Source organism: Apium graveolens, chromosome 11 (genome assembly GCF_009905375.1).
Source record: "Apium graveolens cultivar Ventura chromosome 11, ASM990537v1, whole genome shotgun sequence".
Taxonomy (NCBI): Eukaryota; Viridiplantae; Streptophyta; class Magnoliopsida; order Apiales; family Apiaceae; genus Apium; species Apium graveolens.
The window spans coordinates 38,315,278-38,337,347 of record NC_133657.1 but is presented as its reverse complement, the minus strand read 5'-3'; the positions used below and the strand labels follow the sequence as shown (position 1 = coordinate 38,337,347).

General features: G+C 34.4%; 1 protein-coding gene across 1 annotated transcript; it reads left to right on the top strand.

Annotated features, from left to right (window-relative positions):
* Window positions 1-6,829: 6,829 nt before the first annotated feature.
* On the top strand, window positions 6,830-8,302 carry LOC141695459 (uncharacterized). The gene has a single exon (XM_074499703.1). The coding sequence runs from the start codon at window positions 6,830-6,832 to the stop codon at window positions 8,300-8,302; it is 1,473 nt and encodes a 490-aa protein (XP_074355804.1).
* The last annotated feature ends 13,768 nt before the right edge of the window (window positions 8,303-22,070 follow it).

The window sequence follows — 22,070 nt, the reverse complement described above, 5'->3', positions numbered from 1 at the left end:
TTTTGGAAGATGGTTGGCCCAGGGTTTGCGAACTAGTGTAAGTTTTATTGTATAAATTTGTTTATATTATATTATAGTTGTGTATTTTATTTGGTCCTAGTATACTTCATTTTGATGTTATACTAGTGGGTTTAGTTTTGAGTTGGAATTTGTTAAAAAGAGTTTTAAAAGAAAGTGAAAAATTATTGGTGGAATTTGGATATCTTGTTTCTAGAACTGTAACCTTAAAAGATATAGGATTAGATTGGGGTCATAGATTCTAATATCTTCCTCTGGCATTTGTTTATTGATTTAACAGATTAATTTGGATTGAGGTTTCATCGTGATGACCAAATCCTCTGACCCCGAATTTGGGGGCGTTACAAACTCTCGTGGAACGATCATATAACTTCCTTTTCTTTGAGGGAGAGGTCTCTCTAGAGCAGGAGAGGCGTGCCAGGGTGGCTGAGCAGCAACGCCTGGATGCTCTGGAGTTGCAGGAGAGGATCATCTCTCTTGCAAACTCCATGTCCAGAGCTTACCAGCACCGGGCAAGGAGGATAGAGGCAGAGAACAAGAAGGCAAAAATAGAGTAGATTAGGATTAGGATTCACCTGGTATAATCTATATCTTAATGTACTCTTTTTTTATTATTAATAATGAAAATTTTCTTTTTCTCTAACAATTTGTTTTGGTGGCTTGTTGTTTATATCATGATTACCTTGTGTTTACAACTCAATTGATTATTATCCTTCCTGTCATAGTGCTTGCAACTATATATTACAATGCATATGTCAAATTTACTTCAAAAAGATTACATGTGTTCAAATGCAGTACAGGTCCAACAAAATCTATTCAGACAACAACAGGAAATTCACATAATCAATCAACAGGTAAAACTGCAGTTCACTCAGACACAGGAACACAAACACAAATTTAAACACAAATTCACTTAGGTGACTCTCAAAAGAAACCTATTTTATAAAAGGAAATAAACTTCAAAGTGTTCAGTTGTGTTGATTGTTTGAGAAAAGAAACCACCACAAACATAGGAATTACATCAGTTTTCTGGTGCTTTCATTGTTGCACCTTCATGTGCAAAACAGTCTTCATAGACTGAAAGGTTTGAGGATAGTACTCTTGAGGGGGAGCTATCTAAATCATCTCTAATTTAGTTGGAGGTTCCTCTTATAGGGACAACTCCCCTCATAACTCTAGCAGAAGTTGCCTTAGCGGTTGAAGCTAGAAGTACAATTGCCTATGATACTATCATAAGTAAGGGAATAATAGCACATTCAAGTGCCAGTGTGTTGCAAGACACACAAGGGTTTAAGGCTAGTGTACATGACAGTAACTCAGTCAAATCCCCTCCAATTTAATTGGAGGTTCTCACATCAAGTGGAGAACAACACACAGTCACAAACACAAAGCAATCTGTGAGTTTAACTGTGACCCTAGCCACAGGTGTGTCTGATAAATCATCCTCTCAGAACACCAAATGGGTACTCTCTCTTCTGATGAAATGAGTATGATTAGACCTATGAGGATTACTCCTAATCATCACAGACAACTCTTCTCAGCCATCTCTTATTTCTGTAAGTCAAGCAAATTCAGCCCTTCATGAGAGGATGAGAGAAAAGATTGAATGGAAAACAGAAAATAAGAGAGGAAGGATCCTTCCTTAAAAAAGGAGAGGTAGATGAGTGTCTGGATTTAAAAATTCTTGTGAGAAAACTCTGACTCTTAAAAGTCATGAGACTAGTGTAGTGAGAAGTAGTGAAACTAATGTTTCAAAAGAACAGAGAGCTAGGATTTTTGTCACTGACAATCACTACAGGTCTTCCTGAAGCACGAAGCTGCTGATGGTGATCTACATGGAAAATGACAAAAGCTTGAACAATGTGCATCAAGCTGGATCTTTCTACTTGGAGATAATGGCAAAAAGGGGGAGAATATATCTAAATGCCAAATCAGCTGATGGATGTTTCCAGATGAAAGTAATTATGTTCTTGTCTGGATAAGGGGGAGTAAATCTAAATGCAACTCTCAAAAGAAGACAAGATAGGGAGATTGACTTCTGCATTTAGTTAAGAGTTTTGACATCATCAATCAGAACTTGTCCATAATTCCATAATGAACAAGTTGGGGAGATTCTAAAATATAAGTAATGATGTCAAAGATTACTAGAGATAACAATATCATTGGTATTCCTGATCAAAATATGAAGCAAGCCAAATGGACATCTGATCTAAGAAGGAGATTAATGAACTGTTATTTTTGGTGATCAGCTAATCTTGGGGCCAACCCTATGTAAGTTCTAGTGTTATCTTAATCTGCATTTTGTACTTGTAATATTTAAATTCTGTAAAAATATCAAAGGAGCAGACTGGAGCCTTTTTCTATAAACAGTGTCAAGCCTAAGAATTCTATCTGAAAGAAGATCAAGAAGATCATGTCTCAGAAGAATTATGAGGAAGCTTGGAGTTGAATAAATCTGTTTTAGGAAAAATACTCTAAGTCAAGATCTCTACAAGTCACAGATTTAATGTTATAGAGAAGTCATTCGAGACCTCCAAAATGGCTTATCAAGAAGTCAGGAAAGCTACTAAAGAACTCAGAGTTATCGACAAGCCAAATTGAAGACATGAAGATTGGAGATATCGACAAGACATTTCTTCACTAGAGAACTTAGAGTTATCGACAAGTCTACATTCACTAGAGAACTCTGAGTTATCGATAAGTCTAAGTCTACTAGAGAACTCAGAGATATCGATAAGTCAAAATTCACTAGAGAACTCAGAGACATCGATAAGTTGAATTTTGACTAGAGAACTCTGTGATATCGACAAGTCAAAAAGCTACTAAAGAACTAAGAGTTATCGATAAGTCAAAGTGAAGATGTGAAGCATAGAGATCTCAAAAAGCTCAAGATTCTCTCATAGAGAACTGAAGACCTCTACAAGCCAAACCAAATATAGAGTACTGAAGATCTCGATAAGTCAATATACTTATCGAGATGTCAAGTGTTTTATAGACCTAAAGTAGAGATCTCGAAGTGCAATCTCAGATTACAAAGTTGCAGATCAGTTCAATATCTAAGATAAACAATCAACAAACAATCCAACAACTGGATTGATAAGTCTACAAAAAGCAGCTTGAAGAGTGTACAAGATCAATGGTAAAGATTAACTGACAGAGGAAGATTAAAGTGAACACGGGATGTTAAAGATATGCTAAGCCAGGAATGGAAGCTCTACTTTTCTATAAATAGAAATGACAAGTAATAGTTTAGAAAAGCTAATAGCATGTCTTATTACACCCTGTGTAAACCAACAGTTAACTGAACTATAAAGTTAACACTGGTCCTTAGTCAGGAGTAACAATTTAGATCAAATTTCTTGTAACACTCTCAAGAAGAAGCTAAGCTCTTTATCAACAAAGAGCCTAGAAATTTTGTAGCAAAACAGTCTTAATTTTAATATAAAATTAAGTGAGTTTTGAAGATCTATGTTTTTTACTTTCAGCAAGCTTAAATTCTGCATGAACACATTTCACCATAAGAATTAATTTATTTTTTTCAAACCATAAACATTCAAGAAAAGCCTAAAAACAGTAAAACACATTCACCCCCCCCCTCTGTGTGTTATTCATTACCTAACATAATTCCACAAAATTCTAAATTTTACCGATATCCTTACTTTCTCCAAATTCGTAATTGCTTTAATTTCAGATCTGAAAATCCCATTGGGAAAGTAACTTAATCGAATTGGAAGCGATTTCCATTTAACTGATCGTTAGTTGATAAAATCAATCAACTGACTCTTTTTAACTGATCAATTGAACCAAGTAATGACTAGCTAGATATAATCAAAACCAGGTATATGAAGTTGGTTAGGTCATAAAAACCTTTTTCAAAAACCAAAATCGCAATCGTTTGGAGTATCAAACAGAAAATCAATAACACATGGAAGTATACTTTCTTCCTTTAAAAGTAGGGTATTTTCCGAAAATTTGGGCAGCATCTCCTCTGTATTGTTGACTACCGGTCGGGCTCAAGCCGTCACCAACAATCAACCAACAACCATCTCAATCTACCATCATCAACCAAACTCCTCATTTCACGATACTGTAATACATAACATACTAATAATCACATATACTACTAACCATCACAACAAATACCTTTAATTCATTTAAGATCATAACAAACAATTCTTATTATACCTATACCTTTTCCCATTTCTTCTGATTATAACAGAATATCATTAATGAATATAATTACAAATTATTCTACTATTTCTCAAAAACTTTATACCATTATTCTGGAATCCTTCTAATTCATATTTCAATCCAAGCATTCTAATTATCAATTCATATCACTTATACCAGTTCATAAATCTATTTTAAAGATATCTTTTATTTTCCACCGTTAATACTTGTATATAGTTACTTCTAAGAAACTACACTACATCTTTCAACTAATCAAACAAATCATCCATTCTCAATAGTATATACATAGTCTTATTAGTTAAATTGTTTATTGGTGACTAAGATAAGGTCTCACTCAACACTATCATATCATGTAGAAACTCATTTGGTTTTTAAAGCATTACTGCTTCAAAGATTTCGCAGTTGAATCACCAGTTCCTCATCTTCACTTATGTCTAGTACACCATAAATGACCTACAACAACGATTTTAACAGTGTTGCCATTTAAAGTGTTGCTCTAGAATGTTCAAATTTTTATATTTTTGATCAATTGCAACATGTTTAGTTTAGTGTTACCATTAATACAAAAGTGTTGCTCGTTTGCAACACTCACTGCAACACTTAAAAAAATGTTGCTACCAATCTCTAATTTAGCAACACTTGGTGCAACACTTTCTGAAGTACTGCAAATTTTTATTTTACTATATTCATGGCACGTGTTTTGATAAAAAAATTAGGCGGTCTTATTTCCCCCTCCATTCGCCCCTCATACTTTTCATATCCCGCTCTCATATTCCCCCTTTCCAACATTCATATTTTCCTCCCATATTTTTACTTATCAAAATCTAATATCTTCACTATCTCAAGCTAGTAAGTACCTTTTAATATTTGTACTTTGATTTAAATTCTTAGCTCCGGGTTCAAATTTTTTCCCCAATTAGGGTTTTGTGCTTAAATTGAGGTTATTTTCTCCAATTAGGGTTTTGATGTAGTTAGGTTTCAATTAAGATTTTTATTTTTGTATTAGCTCTCTTAATTGTGTATGTGTTCTATATTTTGTTTTATTTTTATAAATTTAAGGTTGAAGTTACTTGAGGTTTAATTTAGGAGCATATACTTACATATATATATATATATAAGCTTCAATCTTTTGTGGAACACACTATTGGGGTTTTATAATATGTAATTTACTACGAGTTAATACTCTTAATTCATTAAAAATGTCATACCTTTAGCTTTCTTAGATTAAATTTATAAATTTTATTGTTGGTTCTTCGTGTTTTAATGTATTTTTTTGTTGTGATTTAATCAAGATTGAGTTTTTCTTGTTCTTTTTGTTTTTGTTGTTTTTAGTGTGCGTTATGACGATTTCAATTATTTAAATTGATATGGGTTTTATGAAATTGAGAACATTAGGCTTAGGAAATAACAAAGTTGTAAACTTTTGTGTTGAGTGAATTGGGGTTTATGGAAATATTATTATGGAACCCTTGATTGACATTGCTGGTTTGACATTGCTGGTCTGTAATTTTATCTATAGTTTATTTGAGATTTTATTTCTACTCTTAACCGTCTATGTGTTGTGTTTTTTTCTGTTATATCCTAGAGCTTTAATCATGTTCTCTTTTATGTTTGTGTAAAGGTTCTCATTTCTCAATTTTATATTCCAAAATTAGCTTTTCGATGAACTTTTTGTTCTAGTTTTTCAGCCCTGTTATATGCTTCCTGTTGATTAAAATGCCTGATATGAAACCTGTTCTGCTTATTTTTTTAGTGACTCAAGTAAAAGCATATACTACTCTGTGGCTACTGCTCGTGTTTTTGTGGTTTATTTTGAAATTGATACACGCTTACTATCTTTATCTTTTTGACACATTCTGTTACTGATTATCTTTTTAATTTTTTCATATGAAATCATGGTTGCAGGTGAGTTTTTTAACAGAGACGAGTTAAGAGTTTGGATTTTGCATAACAAGCCTAGCTAGTTAAAGGTAATTTTTTTTAAAAAAATTAACATTTAAACGTACTCTTTACTCTCTTGATTCCTCTAGTTTGTATGTTAAAATTGTATAAGTTTATCATTTTTTTACAATCAGAAATGTTAAAATGGATTATTGTGGGTGCTAGAATTATTATATGAGTCAATAATGCACCTATTTTTGTATGCCAGTACTTGATACAATAAGGTATTGAAATGATTTGTTTTATTATTTTCTAAGTATTAGTATTTGTAAAAGGATAAAATTTTCAAGTGAATAATAGATTAGCTAGGTACATAAATATGGTGCTTGCTAGAGTAAACTCAATATTATGTTGATTAATAATTAATTTTTTTTTGCAATTTGGTTATTGGCTGAAGTGTAACTCTATTTGGAGTAATGGACAACAAAGGTGTTAACTGGTTAGGACTTCCCAAATACACTGATGAATATGCTAATGGGATAAAAGCTTTTATAAAAATGCATTTCACAAATATTCTATTGGAAAAGAAATTAGGTGCCCGTGTAGGAATTATAATAACAAAGGGTGGCACACTGAAAATATTGTCTACGATCATCTTATCGTCGAGGGTCCTTCTCCATTGTATGTCGAATGGATATATGAGGTTGCACGCACCCTTGATTATAGAAATAAAGATGAGATGAACTGTGAAGTTGGCGCTGGTTTTGAAGATAATTTTGATGAACTATTACACGGTACTTATCGAAATTTAGGAAATTATGATGATGGATTTTCTAGAGGCCCAAATGCAGATGCAAAAAACTTGAACCGCCTTGTCAATGAAGGAAAACAAGAGTTATATCCTGGATGTAAGAAATTTTCAAGGTTAAGTTTTATTGTTAGGCTTTACTTTCTGAATTGTGCACATGAAATTACTGAAGCTGCATTTGGGGAATTATTGCAGTTGATTAAGGAGGCTTTTCCAGATGCCCATTTACCTTCATCTTTCAATGATGCCAAAAATGTCATTAAAGATTTAGGACTTCACTATCAAAAGATACATGCATGTCCAAATGATTGCATGCTTTACTGGTTAGAAAATAAAAATAAAGATGCTTGCAAAAAATGTGGCCTTTCGAGGTGGATTTCAGTTGAGAAAAAAAGTACATCCGAAGATTCAGAAAAGGTGATTAGAAAAGTACCAGCCAAGGTTATGAGATACTTCCCTCTAAAGCCTAGATTACAAAGAATGTTTATCTCAAAAGAATATTCTAAGCTTATGACATGGCATGCAGTAGGTCGAAAAAAGGATGGAAAGCTAAGACATCCGGCCGATACTGAGGCTTGGAAGATAATGGACAGATTGTATCCTAAGTTTACCTCAGAATATCGAAATATCAGTTTAGGAATATCCGTTGATGGATTTAGTCCTTATCGCTCAATGAATTTATCTCACAGTACTTGGCCAATCGTGTTGATAAATTACAATATTCCACCCTGGTTAAGCATGAAACCAGAAAATCTCATTCTTTCCACATTGATCCCAGGTACAAATGATCCTGGGAACAACATTTATGTCTATATGAAGCCTTTAATTAGAGACTTAAAAGATTTATGGAATGTGGGCTTAGAAACTTATGACGTTATGGCTGATCAAAATTTTAGAATGCATGCAAGTGTCCTATGGACAATCAGTGATTTTCCTGGGTATGCGATGTTATCAGGGTGGAGCACAAAAGGTAAATTAGCGTGTCCAATATGTCATTTTGAAACATCCTCAATGTACTTGAAACATAGCAGAAAAGTATGTTACATGAACCATATAAAGTTTCTTGATCCTAATCATAAGTGGAGAATGGATAAGAAAAGATTTAATAGAGAGGTTGAAATGGGAGACTGTCTTGCACCATTATCCGGAAGAGAGATTGAAGAGTTGTTGTGCGATTATGAAAATAATTTTGGAAAGAAAAAAAAGAAACAAAAGGATAAAACTGGTTCTCCTTTTAAAAAGAAATCTATATTTTTCGAGTTACCCTATTGGAGTGAAAATTTATTAAGACATAACCTAGATGTCATACATATAGAGAAAAATATATGTGATATTATACTAGGGACTTTGCTAAATATTGGAGGCAAGATGAAGGATCATGTAAGTGCCCATTATGATTTATAAGAAATGGGTATAAGAAAGGAACTTCATCCAATGAAATCTCTCGATGGAAAACACATTGAAATCATGGCTGTTGTCTTCGACATGACTAATAAAGAGAAGGAAATTTTCTGCTCAGTTTTGCGAGATGCTAAACTTCCATATGTTGCGTATCTAATGTTAGTCGGTAAGTACAAATGAGTGAGAGGAAGGTATCGGGGTATAAAAGCCATGACACACATTTTTTGCTTCACTATTTGTTACAATTTGCAGTGAAAAATGTTTAAAACCTGAGGTTGCAATCCCATTGATAAGGCCTAGTGCATTTTTTCATGGTATTTGTAATAAAGTAATTAACCTGGAAGAATTCAAGAGGCTGCAAAAGGAAATTGTCGAAATAGTTTATCAAATGGAGATGATTTTTCCACCAGCATTTTTTGACGTAATGATTCACTTGACAATTCATTTGTGTAGAGAAGTTGAATTAGGTGGACCAGTCTATGTTCGATGGATGTTTGGTATTGAAAGGTATTTGTGTAAGTTGAAGTCCTATGTTCGCAATAGGAGCAGGCCTGAAGGATCAATAGCAGAAGGCTATTTGGAAAAAGAGTGTTTGACCTTTTGTTCAAGATTTTTGAGTGATGATGGTGAGACAGTAAATAACAAGTATTTTGATGAAACTGAAGTTTCTGGTCAAGAAAATTTGGGATATTTTATTGGTGGAAAGAGAAATAAAGATGGAAAAGTTTTTCATCTAAATGAAAATACTTGGATGCAAGCTCATCATTATATTTTATTCAATTGTGGAAATGAGGAAATAGAAAGACTAATTGAGTAAGTTTTATAAGTTCTAGTTTTTTAATCAGATATTGCAATTATTTTAAATTTTGCATGCTTTAATATTTAATCATGGTAATTAAATATATGGAGCATCTAGCCCTAGTAGATTGTCAGGAAAACTCAAAAAAATATAAAAGGGTAAGAACACACACTGAGGAGTTCTACAAGTGGTTAAAGAATGATGTCAGGGCAAAAGAGAATGTTTCCAGTGAAGTAGCATTGCTAGATAGGGGTCCTAATCGAACAACAAAGAGGTTTTAGGGCTATGTAATAAATGGTTACAGGTTCCATACAAAATAGAGGGACAGTAAATGCACAACACAAAATAGTGGTATTATTTTAACAGCCTTAACCACTATTTTTGCAAGTGCCAGGGATCAAAATCCAATAGTGGGAAAAGTGAATTACTATGGGTCAGTTGAAAAAATAATTGAAGTAGATTATTAGGGAGTTTATAATGTAGTTTTATTTAGGTGTTCTTGGTACCAAGAAGAGAAGGATGTTTACGGGCTGACTCGAGTAAATTTTCAGAAACTACGTCAAAAGTCTGATCCATTTGTCTTGGCTTCACAAGTACATCAGGTCTTTTATGTAGAAGATCCCACTAAAAAAAGAATTCATTATGTAATTAAAAAATTGTCAAAAGATTGGTTTGATACAGGAGATGAGAAGAATTCAAATGAAGAAAATATGAACGAGCAAGTTGTAAATGATCATATTCACATTGATTATGATTTTGACAATCAAGATAAAGGAGTTAACTGGTGTAGAGATGATGTGCCAGCACAACATATTCTTATTGATACCTAGAAATGATCGAGAATTTTCAATGATTTATTTCTTGTCAACAAAATCAATGTATAATTTGATAAATTTATAACTGATTTTGCATACTATATTATGTGTAATAAATTTTAACTAATTTTACTCCTGAATGTTTAACTACATTTTACTTGATAAATGTGTTAGAAATTTCAATTGCTTCTACTCCTGAATGTTTAACTGTATCATACTTGATAAATGGATAACTGCATTTGCATATTTTAGTGTAGAAAATAATTTTCTCAAATTTACTATATACAGGATGGGTGATAAAGAGTTTCATCTTAAGTTCCATCATAAAGGAGAGTTTTTAAAAGCACGATATGCATGTGGAACCACGACTATCATATTGCACGTAGATGTTGAGAAATTTTCCTATACAGTACTGATGGAACATGTGAAAGATGACCTCAAGTACACCGAAATTAGAGGAGTATATATCAGAAATACAGAAAATAATGGTTGGAAATTGTTATCAAATGATAAGGACTTGATTGAATATACTGATGGATTTACAAATGGTGATGAAATAGATTTTTATATAGACAATTATGTCGACAAGGAGACAGAACCCCTTAAGCAGATTCAACCGCATATTATCGTCCGACCTAGACCAAACCTATTAAAAGGTACTTTAATCATTTAATATTTTTAAATTATCTTATGTAGACCCATAGTATGCTTATTTTGTAGGTAAAACAGGCCAGAAGAAGTGCACATTTGTGATAATTCAGGAATATCAAAAACAACACCAGCCACTGAAGAGAGTTGTGCACAGATCACCAAGTGTGAAAGATGTGGATAAGGAGAATGTTAGGAGAAAGTTAACTCTTGAGATTGAGGTAAATGATGGTAAAAAATCTGTCAATTTAGTTGAGGTAAAAAAGTATTAGTATTTATATTATTATACATCTTTTGGTGAAAGAAGAGATACTTATACATAATACTTATTTTTTTGAACATATTTTTTGATTTAAGTATGTTATTATCTATTCCTTACAGGTACCACAAAGAGATAGACGTGAAGAAGATACTGATGCTCGTGCAGAATTGAGGAAAAATTATGAGAAGTTGAGGGAGATGCAAATGCTAAGAAATAAAGAGCGTCTAGCTGAATTGAATATTCCTAGATTAGTAGAGGATTGTAGACTCTCTGGGATCTAAAAGAAAAATAAAAGGAAGGGCAAAGATAATGAAGAAGGTGGCGACGAATACGTTCCAGATGGTGAGAGTGAAGCAAATATTGTAAATATGACAACCATTACCTCTAAGGTTCGTAGATATATTTATCATTAAAGTGTACTATTGGCAATGAAGCTGCTTAATACTTTTAAAATTGTTAATAAGTTGTTATATGTTAATTATGAAATTAGTCTTTTGTGTAACACCCTCCAAATCCGGGGTATAGATTTGGGGCATTATCAACACTAATTACTCACTAAACCTGTATTAATAAGAAATTAATAAACAATTACCCCGAACTACTACTACTCAGGATCTTTTCAAGGTTAAGGATTGAAAACAAAAATGACAAACCAACTTTATTACAAACCCTTCTAAACAAACTGTCTTAAGAACTCTCTTTATTACAAAACATTATTCTATTCATATTATAAAAGTAAACATCTTTTATTTAAACTATCATTCTCACTGATCCTACTACACCTGATCTGGAAACTCAAAGCTCTCATCTGGGATAGGGACAAACACTCTTGGAATTAGAGGGTCCCGCAGCTTGACCCGCTTCTTGACTATTCGGGTTCTGATAGGTTTCATTCTCAGTCTTAACTGAAAAACAAGGTAAATAACAATAATAGGGGTGAGCTAAAATTGCTCAACAAGCCTGCAACAATATATATATGGTGTAAAGAGAGAGAAATAAATGAACTGATAATCTGATGATTTAAATAACCATCTGTTTCTGTAATGAATAATAAATGTCATTGTTGGCGAGCGCCAAATGAACTAGACTGGAAACAAGAACCAACATATGCACTATAACCTGCTGATCCGTCAGGATACATCACAGATCTATACCCAACTACATAGGCCCAACCAACATAAGAGGTACCCAGGCAACTATGGCCTCATAATCAAGGGTTCGGGTTATACCCGTCCCTTATCATAACCATCCGGTCCAAAGCTTAGCATCCGAAATAATCGGTATACTTTCGATGTATTCCCAACATCGGAATATATCAGAGTATATGTATAGGTGTATGTATAATAATTGAAACAGGAATAAAGGATTCTATGAATTAGGAGAAATCAAGAATCAGAATAAATTGAGGATAAGGAAACAATAATAATGTATCAGTGTTTGTGAACAGGAATTATCAAGATATAACTGTCATAGAAATTGTAAAGCGATTTACAATTCTAAACTTAAAATAGGGGAAAAACTTGCCTGGCGTGCACTTCACCTCGCATGACTTACTACCTTCTGACTCTTGCTTGATTCGCCTTGTTGGTACTGAATCTATCATAGAAAGATATTCGTTTAGATAACTTATTACATACACGTATCTCGAATCGATACCACGTAACCCTAATAGTCTACCCATTCGATTCTATCTGACTCGCACATATATAATTATACAACACAGAAGGTTCACATAATCATGTAAAACACATAGCACATAAGGCACATAATTGATTTTAGACTTATAGTTACTTTTAGAATTGATACTAGACTTGTACTCGTATTAACAAATACTATCTGGTTCGATTTATAATTTTTCAGGATTTATTTGACTCAACTTTACCCCTAATACGCCTATAAACAATTAAATAACAAAAGACGACTCACTTCTAAAAGAAATTATGATTTATAATCATTTTTAATGGATTCAGTTCATTTTTCTGAGTCTAAGGGCTTTCGTTTCACTCGAATTGGACTAAAAGTTTAATTACTACACAATAAACAAGATTTAATTAATTATAAATCAATTATAAATAATTGATCATAATTAATTAAATCTTAATTATATTTTTAAAGAATTATTGTATTTTAAAAATAATTAATCCTTAATTATTGGAATTAATTACAAATTATTATAATTAATCACAAATTGTTGTTAATTATACGATTAGATCAACTATTTATAAATAAATAATCGATATGATAAATTATTACGACACTCTTCGAATAACTATACTATCGTTCGAATAATAATTCAACTCAACGATCCACTACTCGCATGGATACGAGTTACTCGTATTATTCGACTAATTATCGGATTATTAATCATATTATTTTGATTAATTAACATTTATTTATTAATTAATTACTTACTTATTAAATAATAAATAACTAAATAATTAAATAATTATTTAATTAATTAAATAAATAATCAAATTCGAATTTCTAAATTACTAATTTAATTTAGAAATTACTTATTACAATTTTTAGGATTTTAAAACTAATTTCTATTAGATTTTTAGAATTTACAAACTATTTTCCAAATTTATAATGTTGAATATATTTGAGATGTCATGTCTAATATGTTTCATGTTTAGTTCTCAGATCTAAACTAACAGGAAATATCAGTTCTTACTGGAATCAGGACTTACTGGAAGTCAGGACTTAAGGATATCTGAACTTAGATTATCAGAAGATAATATCAGAAAATGGATATCAGAACTTAAGTACTGGAGGACTAACAGTTAAGGAAGGAAGCTGATTTACAGGAAAGAAGATCGAGACTAATACAAGAAGAAGATATGCAAGGAAAGAGTTCGAGGACTAGAAGAATTATAAGATATCTGGTTGATATATTTTAGGAGACAGAATTATATTCCATATCAACTAGAAGTTATCTTGTAACTATGTGTCTATATAAACACAGACATAGGTTTACTCTATAAGAGTTACGATCATCGAGAAGATCATATAATTATAACCTAGCAGCTCTCGTGATATTTGTTCATCACTGAGAGAGAACAGTTCCATTGTAACAGAGTTTGTTATATCGAATACATCTGTTTTCTGTTACTTGTGCTTTAAATCGATTTGATTGTATTCTACATTGTATTCAACCCCCTTCTACAGTGTTGTGTGACCTAACATATAAAATTAAAACTAAATAATTAAATAATCAAAAACAATTTCTAGAATCAATTTTGGAGAATTCAAGATCAAAACTAGGTTCTAACCAAGCCCGCTAAAACTGAAGAAACTCCAAAGACTCAAACCCATAGTCGATATGAGACTATTAGGGTTCCCATGATGAGACCGTCTGACTATCCCATATGGAAAGTGAAGATGGCTATATTTCTGGAAGCTACAGATCCAGAATACCTTGACAGAATTAATGAAGGACCGCATAAGCCAACCAAGCTCTCTGTTGTAGTTGCAGATCAGCCAGCAAAGACCATACCAAAGGAAAAAGTGAATACACAGCTGAAGATATCTCATCTATTGCCAAGGATGCAAAGGTAAGGCATTTGTTGCATAGTGTCATTGATAATGTCATGTCAAATAGGGTAATATACTGCAAGACTGCAAAGGAGATATGGGATGCTTTGGAGACAAGGTGTCAGGGAACTGATGTAATCAAGAAAAATAGGAGGACTATACTCACTCAAGAGTATGAGCACTTTGACTCAAAAAGTGATGAGTCATTAACTGACTTATATTGTCAAACTCTTGAATGATCTGTCACCGGTGGACAAGGAATATGACATTGAATATTCAAATCTAAAATTCCCTTTAGCTCTTCCTGAAAGTTGGGATTTGAAAGCTACTATTTTAAGAGATAACTATGCTCTTGATGAAACTACTCTTGATGAAATTTATGGAATGCTCAAGACTTATGAACTTGGGATGGATCAAAGAAGCAAGAGACATGGGAGAAAATCAAGAACAGTGGCTCTTAATGCTGAGGAGGAATCCCCCAAAGTGGTTGTCTCAAAGAAAGGAAAAGGAAAGGCTCTCTTCATAAAGTCTGATTCAGAGTCATCAAGTTCTAATGATGATGATTCAGAAACTGAAAGTCTATCTGAAGGAGATGTTGATAAAAAGATGATGAAGCTGTATGCTCTTATGGTGAAGTGTATCACAAAGATAGCATACACGAAATTTAGAAGAGGAAAGAAGTTTTCCAGGAAAGATAGAAGTTTAGATAAGAAGGTCTTCAGAAAATATGACAGTCTTCAGAAAATATGAAGGCAAAGGAGGAAAGTCTGACAGAGGAGATAACTCAAATGTCAAATGCTACAACTGTGGTGAAAGGTCACATATCTCTTGACTGCAAGAAAGGAAAGAGTGACAAAGGCAAGGCTTGAAAGGAATATGTCCTAAGTCCAATCATGTATTAGGATTTAGGAATAACTTCCTGTGTAATCTGTTTTGATTTCATTGATATTAATAAAAGACTTGTTTTGTTTTTATTACGGGCTTTATCTATTTAAGTGTTTAAATAAGATATACCATAATTTAGAGTAAAGCTTTTTATGGATTATGATGAGATCATAATAGTGAGACCTAAAAGATGATAACTCTAAACTTAAATAGTTCCTGGTCATAGGATTACTAACTGTTAATTAATAATCCGCAAAGATCGGTACATACTATGCTTGCTTCATTTTGAAGGATGTCTGTTCTCATAGATATTTGTGTGGTGACACTATAGCTAGTATGTAGGTGCTTATTATAGAATAAGTTCACTTAACATGACTCGCACAGCTGAACAACTGATGGAGTTCACTCACGTGTCAGCAGTTGTTCACATAGTGATAGTTGTACAAGTATCCTTAGACTTGAGGTCATCATAGTCATCTTGTGTACACTGAACTATGCTTTGGTTTAGTTCTTAGTCTCCAGGGACAATTATTAGGGCTCTACTGGGTATAGGAATTTGTACACGAAGATAGTGTATGATCAATAAAGGATCTACCCCTTCCAGTGAAGGAAGCGAATGTTCAAGGCTGATCCACTTATGCTAGTTCAGGAATCTCTGGCCAGAGTGAATGAAATTAGAAATGAGTTTCTGATTTGCATAGAACTAAGCATAGTAAATGGTAAGCAAGTGATTAAATTAGATAGGCTTGACACGAGATCCATGCCTTGTATTTAATCAGGACATTGTAGGGTAGAAGGAGTTTATTGTACGGTAACTATTCACTGAATAGGTTCTTGGTATTCTAAGCAGTGAATTCGTATTATCCGGATAGTCGCGATATGCTGAGAAGTATCCCTCACGATGTAGAATAAATATGATTAATTAATTAATCATATTTAAAAAATTAGAGAATTTATATAAATAATGATAAAATAGTTTTATCATTATTTATTTCTACTACCGGCTTAATATTGAACCTACAGGGTCACACCATAAAAAGAGAATGATTTAATGGTGGAGGAATTAATTAATAATGGCTAATAATTATTTATTTATGAAATAAATAATTAATTGGCAAATTAAATAATTGATTAAATGAGATTTAATTGATTATAAATTAATTAAGAAAAGTTCTTAATATTATTAATTAAAGGATTTAATTTTTGGAAATAAAATCAAGAGAGAGAATTATTTCTAAAGTGTTTAGAAAAAGGATTAATAATTAAAAGGTGTTTTAATTATTAATGAGAATAATAAATGGGATAATAATAATATTTATGGGAAAATTTCAGCTGAAATTTTTGCCTATAAATATACTATTATAAAGCCTATTTTTATTCGAACCCCAAAATTTTATAAAACCTAATTCTCTCCACCTCCTCCTCCTCCTTAACGTCGTTTTCTTGGTGGATACCGGTGGAGTGCTTCACGTTTGAGGAGCAGCTGCTAAGGATCTCCGATCGTTGCTTTTGGATCACATATTAAAGGTTAGTAATCGATCCATATATTTTTACCACGATTTATATACTTTTATTTGGATTTTGTATGTGTAAAAGTGTTTTACCATGCCTCCGCTGCGATTAAAATCCAACATTGGTGTAAAAGTGTTTTATTTGGTCCAAAGTTCTTCTTGAACTTGAGCTTGGCAAATCTCCTGGAAAGAAATGCTAGGTGCTCATCAATGTCCTCCATATCATCTTGGCTCAATGAATCTTCAGTTTCTACTGAAAGCCCCTTGCCCTTGTTCTCGCAGACCTTAGAAGTTGACTCAACAGCTTCCATCTTCACTTCCTTCTCCTTTTCCAAATCATCAACTAGTGTAATGGATCCTCCTTTCTTCTTTCCTTTCTCCATCTTTTCATCCTGCTCTATCTCAAGCTCATAGGTCTTCAGGATGCCATACAGTCTCTCCAAAGTAAACTCTTTATAATCTTGTGAGTTTCTTATTGAGACTGTTATTGGTTTCCATTCCTTTGGAAGAGATCTAAGGAATTTCAGATTAGAGTCTTTAGTCTGATAGACTCTTCCATGCAACTTAAGAGCATTTAGTAGTTTTTGAAATCTACTAAAAATGTCAGTGAGTGACTCACTTTCCTCATTGTGAAAATGCTCATATTGTTGAATCAAGAGCTGCATCTTGTTTTCTCTAACTTGCTCAGTGCCATCACAGATTATCCGTATAATATCCCAGACTTCCTTGGAAGTATTGCAGTTGATAATGTTGTCAAACATGTCCGCATCAACTCCATTGAACAGAATGTTCATGGCCTTTTTATCCTTCTTGACTTGTTCAATGTCAGGATCAGACCATTCGTGCCTTGGCTTGGGAACTGATGGCTCATTTCCTGTTGCAGCTCTCATTGGAACATGAGGGCCTCTTTCTATGCAGTCCACATAGGCCTCATCTTGAGAAAACATATGAATATGCATCTTTACCTTCCAATGATGGTAATTATCTTTATCTAGAAAAGGAATCTTGATTCCAACGTCTTTCTTGTTCATCTTGCTGAATTGTTTTGATCTTTAAATTCTTTGTAGATTAAGAGCTTGCTCTGATACCAATTGTTAGTCCCTTAACAATATAGCAAGAATTATAGAAGGGGGGTTGAATGGAATTCTTGAACCTTTTTCTCGAAATAAAAATGTTCAACTCGAATATAAATATAAGTGTTTTGATTAGCACAATGCGGAATAGAAACTTAATTGAATCAAAACATAAGTAATTAAAAACAAGAGTCTTTAAAAACTTTCTGGTGGAATTAAACAATTCCACTAGAGATATATATATTACATATCGAGAGGACTCTGTGTGCAAGAATGCTCACAGCTGCTTACAAATTGAACTACTGAGAATACAGGGAAATGCTAAAGATTCTGCTTACAAAGATTTCTCTATTTTTTTTTATCTCTGCTCTTTTTTTTTCTATTTGCTACGTTCTTGGTTTATATATTATCAAGATTACAAAGTCAAAAAGACTGAATAAATATAAAAACTATCATTCTTAAGCTTTGCTACTTTTCGTCCTTTATTACCCAGTTAATGGGCTTCCAAAGTAGATTTGTATACATCTCGACGGCTGTGCTCAGCTTTCACTATTTAACTGCTGTTTGAATTCTTTATATGATCATCTGTTGGACTTTATGAATATCTGTTGGTTATATGATCATCCGTCGACTTTCTGAACATCCATTGATGGCTTCATTGATCATCCGTCGACTGGTATATTAAACATCCGTTGATAGTCATTTGATCATCCGTCGATGGCTTTGTTAATCATCCGTCGATAGCTATTTTGGCACTTGACTTCATTTCACTTATGCAGAATTACAAACATCATTTATATACAATTAATCAACCTATTCTTCATATCTAGTTAAAGTCAACATGACTTATAGGCTACTACAGAATCTATACAAAGATGTAGATAGAACTGTGCTACAGACTCATTATTACATAAGCTACTCACTCGATGGATAATAAGTCAACATCTGTCGGGACTATAATGAGTTATCCGTCGGGACTATAATTCTTATCCGTCGAGTGCTATATTATTTCACCAAGTAAAATCTACTTAGATGTTTTGTTTATGAAATCATGAAGTACACAACATATGCACAACATTGCGATTTCTAGATTGTGGTTTAATCTTCTTTCATACCTGCATAATTACATACTGTCATAACAAATCAAGAAGCATGAGGATTGGCAAATGAAAACAACCTAAATAAGTTTATATAACAGGAAAATGCCGCCAAGGAGAATAGTAACAAGAACTCGCCCGGCTGCATCTTGCGGCCAGGGCAGTAATAATGAACAAGGGCATCGAGCACAGACCCCACCATTAAGAATTAACGAAGAATGAAATGAGTTTGATGATGAGGACTATGAAGAGTCAGAGGCTGAAGATACTCAGGGGATGGAAATGCCAGTGAACCCTATGGAGCAGTTTGTAGAATTTCTGAGGCAAAACCTGCAACAGCAAAGAACACCCCAGCAGCCCCAACAGGCCATGGCTAATGCATTTAAACCTTTTAAGTCGGTCAAGCCCCCAGAGTTTCACGGTGTTGCTGACCCAGTTCAGGCCAGGGCTTGGCTGAAAGAGGTAGAAAAGACCTTTGAGCGAATTGGCACTGAGGAAGCCCACAAGACTAATTTCGCCACTTATCTCTTAAAGGGTGAGGCTAACTATTGGTGGGAAGCCAAGAAAAATATGGAGCCCCAAGGGATTGTCACTTGGGAAAGATTCACTGAGTTGTTTTTAAAGAAGTATGTCCCCAAGTTATAGAGATTCAGATGCAGCGAAAGTTCCTAGAGTTGAAACAAGAAAACATGAGCGTAGCGGAATATGAAGCTAAGTTCACAGAATTGTCGAGGTTTGTGCCACAACTGGTGGGCACCGAAGAGCAAAAGGATGAGAGATTTCAAAAGGGATTGAAGCAGTTAATTCAGAACAAGCTGGAAATTCTGGAGATAACTGACTATGCCACTCTAGTACAGAAGGCCACAATAGCTGAAACAGGGAGTGAAATGAGCCAGAAAATGAAGCAAACTAAGAAATGAAAGTTTGATGGTCGAAGCAGGAGTGTGGGAGGGGAGAGCTTCCCTAGTAAGTTTGTCAGGGGGACGGCCTCCCAACCCAACCGCAGTACAAGATTTGGGGGATCAGGGAGCGTGAGTGTGGCCCGGAGCGGGAACCAGACAGGAATATCTTATTATAGCCAACCACGACCTCCTCTGCCAGAATGCAAGAGCTGTGGTAAGAGGCATTCTGGGCAATGTATGCAGAAACCGGTGACATGCTTTAAATGTGGTAAGGTGGGGCACTATGCCACAGCATGTAACCAGGAAGCGGCTAAGTGTTTTCAGTGCGGAAAGACAGGACACATGAAGAAGGACTGCCCTGCGGCAGCCCCAGCTAGCTCGAGGGGTAGTGTAGCTGCATCTAACAGAGTGTCGACTGCCAGGACCTTTAATATGACTGTGAAAGATGCCGTAAGGAACACCAATGTTATAGCAGGTACGCTCCTCCTAAACTCCAATTTTGCCAATGTGCTATTTAATTCTGGAGCTACTAAGTCTTTCGTATATAAGGAATTTGCTGAAAAATTGAACTTAAAAGTGGAACCTTTGAAAGAATCTTTGCAAGTGGAAATAGCTAATCAAGAGATTATCCCTGTAAATCAAGTTTATGCTAACTGCAACCTAGAATTAGGTGGAGTAAGATACCCAGTAGATTTAATTCCCTTTCGACTAGGGGAGTTTGATGTGATATTAGGAATGGATTGGCTATCTAGAAACCATGCCCAGATTGATTGTGAGGGGAAGAAAGTAAAATTGAAAACACCTAGTGGTAAGAGTATAATAATTAAGGGGCAACGGCAAACCAAGAAATTTCTAACTATGGTGCAGACCAAGAGACTTTTAAGGCAAGAATGTGAGGCCTACTTGGCTCACATGGTGGATACCAAACGAGAAACCCCTGAGATCCACACCATACCTGTAGTTAATGAGTTTGAGGATATATTTCCCAAGGATCTTCCCGGACTACCCCCAGATCGGGAGATAGAATTTGCCATTGATTTAGCTCCCGGTACGGAACCAGTATCAAAGGCCCCGTATCGTTTGGCCCCCGTCGAAATGAAAGAGTTAGCTGATCAACTGCAAGATCTATTGGATAAAGGAATGATTAGACCGAGCGTATCCCCGTGGGGTGCACCCATACTATTTGTGAAGAAGAAGGATGACAACATGAGACTGTGCATCGATTATCGAGAGCTGAACAAGCTGACCATTAAGAACAAGTACCCATTGCCAAGAATAGATGACCTCTTTGACCAGCTAAAGGATGCAACATGTTTTTCCAAGATTGACCTTAGGACAGATTATCATCAACTTAAGATCAAACCGGAAGATATACCTAAGACTGCATTTCGCACTAGGTACGAACATTATGAGTTCCTAGTTATGTCATTTGGTTTGACTAACGCGCCCACGGCTTTCATGGATCTGATGAACAGAGTCTTTAAGAAGTATCTGGACGAATGCATGATAGTCTTCATCGATGATATTCTAATTTACTCTAGATCGGAGGAGGAACATGCATAACACTTCAGGATAGTATTGGAAATCTTGCGGAAAGAAAAATTGTATGCCAAATTCTCAAAGTGTGAATTTTGGTTGAAAGAAGTTCAGTTTTTGGATCATGTGATTAGTAAGGAAGGAATTCTAGTAGACCCTACAAAGATAGAAGCTGTCGCTAATTGGGAACAACCAACCACGCCCACCGAGGTAAGAAGCTTTATTGGACTAGCCGGGTATTATCGAAGGTTTGTCAAGGATTTCGCCAAGATAGCAGGCCCCTTGACTAGACTCACTCGGAAAACAGAAAAGTTTGCTTGGACAGAGAAATGTGAGGAGAGTTTCCAAGAATTAAAGAAAAGGTTAGTATCGGCCCCAGTGCTGGCCCTACCAGACGATAAAGGGAACTTTGTGATTTATAGTGATGCGTCCCATAAGGGTTTGGGATGTTTGCTGATGCAGCAGGGTAAGGTGATTGCCTATGCATCCAGACAATTAAAGGAATATGAAGTGAGGTACCCCACCCATGACTTAGAATTAGCCGCCATAGTGTTTGCCCTTAAGATGTAGAGACATTACCTATACGGAGAAAAGTGTGAGATTTATACTGACCACAAGAGTCTTAAATATATCTTCACCCAGAAGGAGCTAAACATGAGGCAAAAAAGGTGGTTAGAATTGATTAAGGACTACGACTGTGAAATTCTTT

Excerpts from the sequence above, each read along its gene's own strand:
- LOC141695459 (XM_074499703.1), top strand. The coding sequence starts at position 6,830 with ATGAACTGTGAAGTTGGCGCTGGTTTTGAAGATAATTTTGATGAACTA.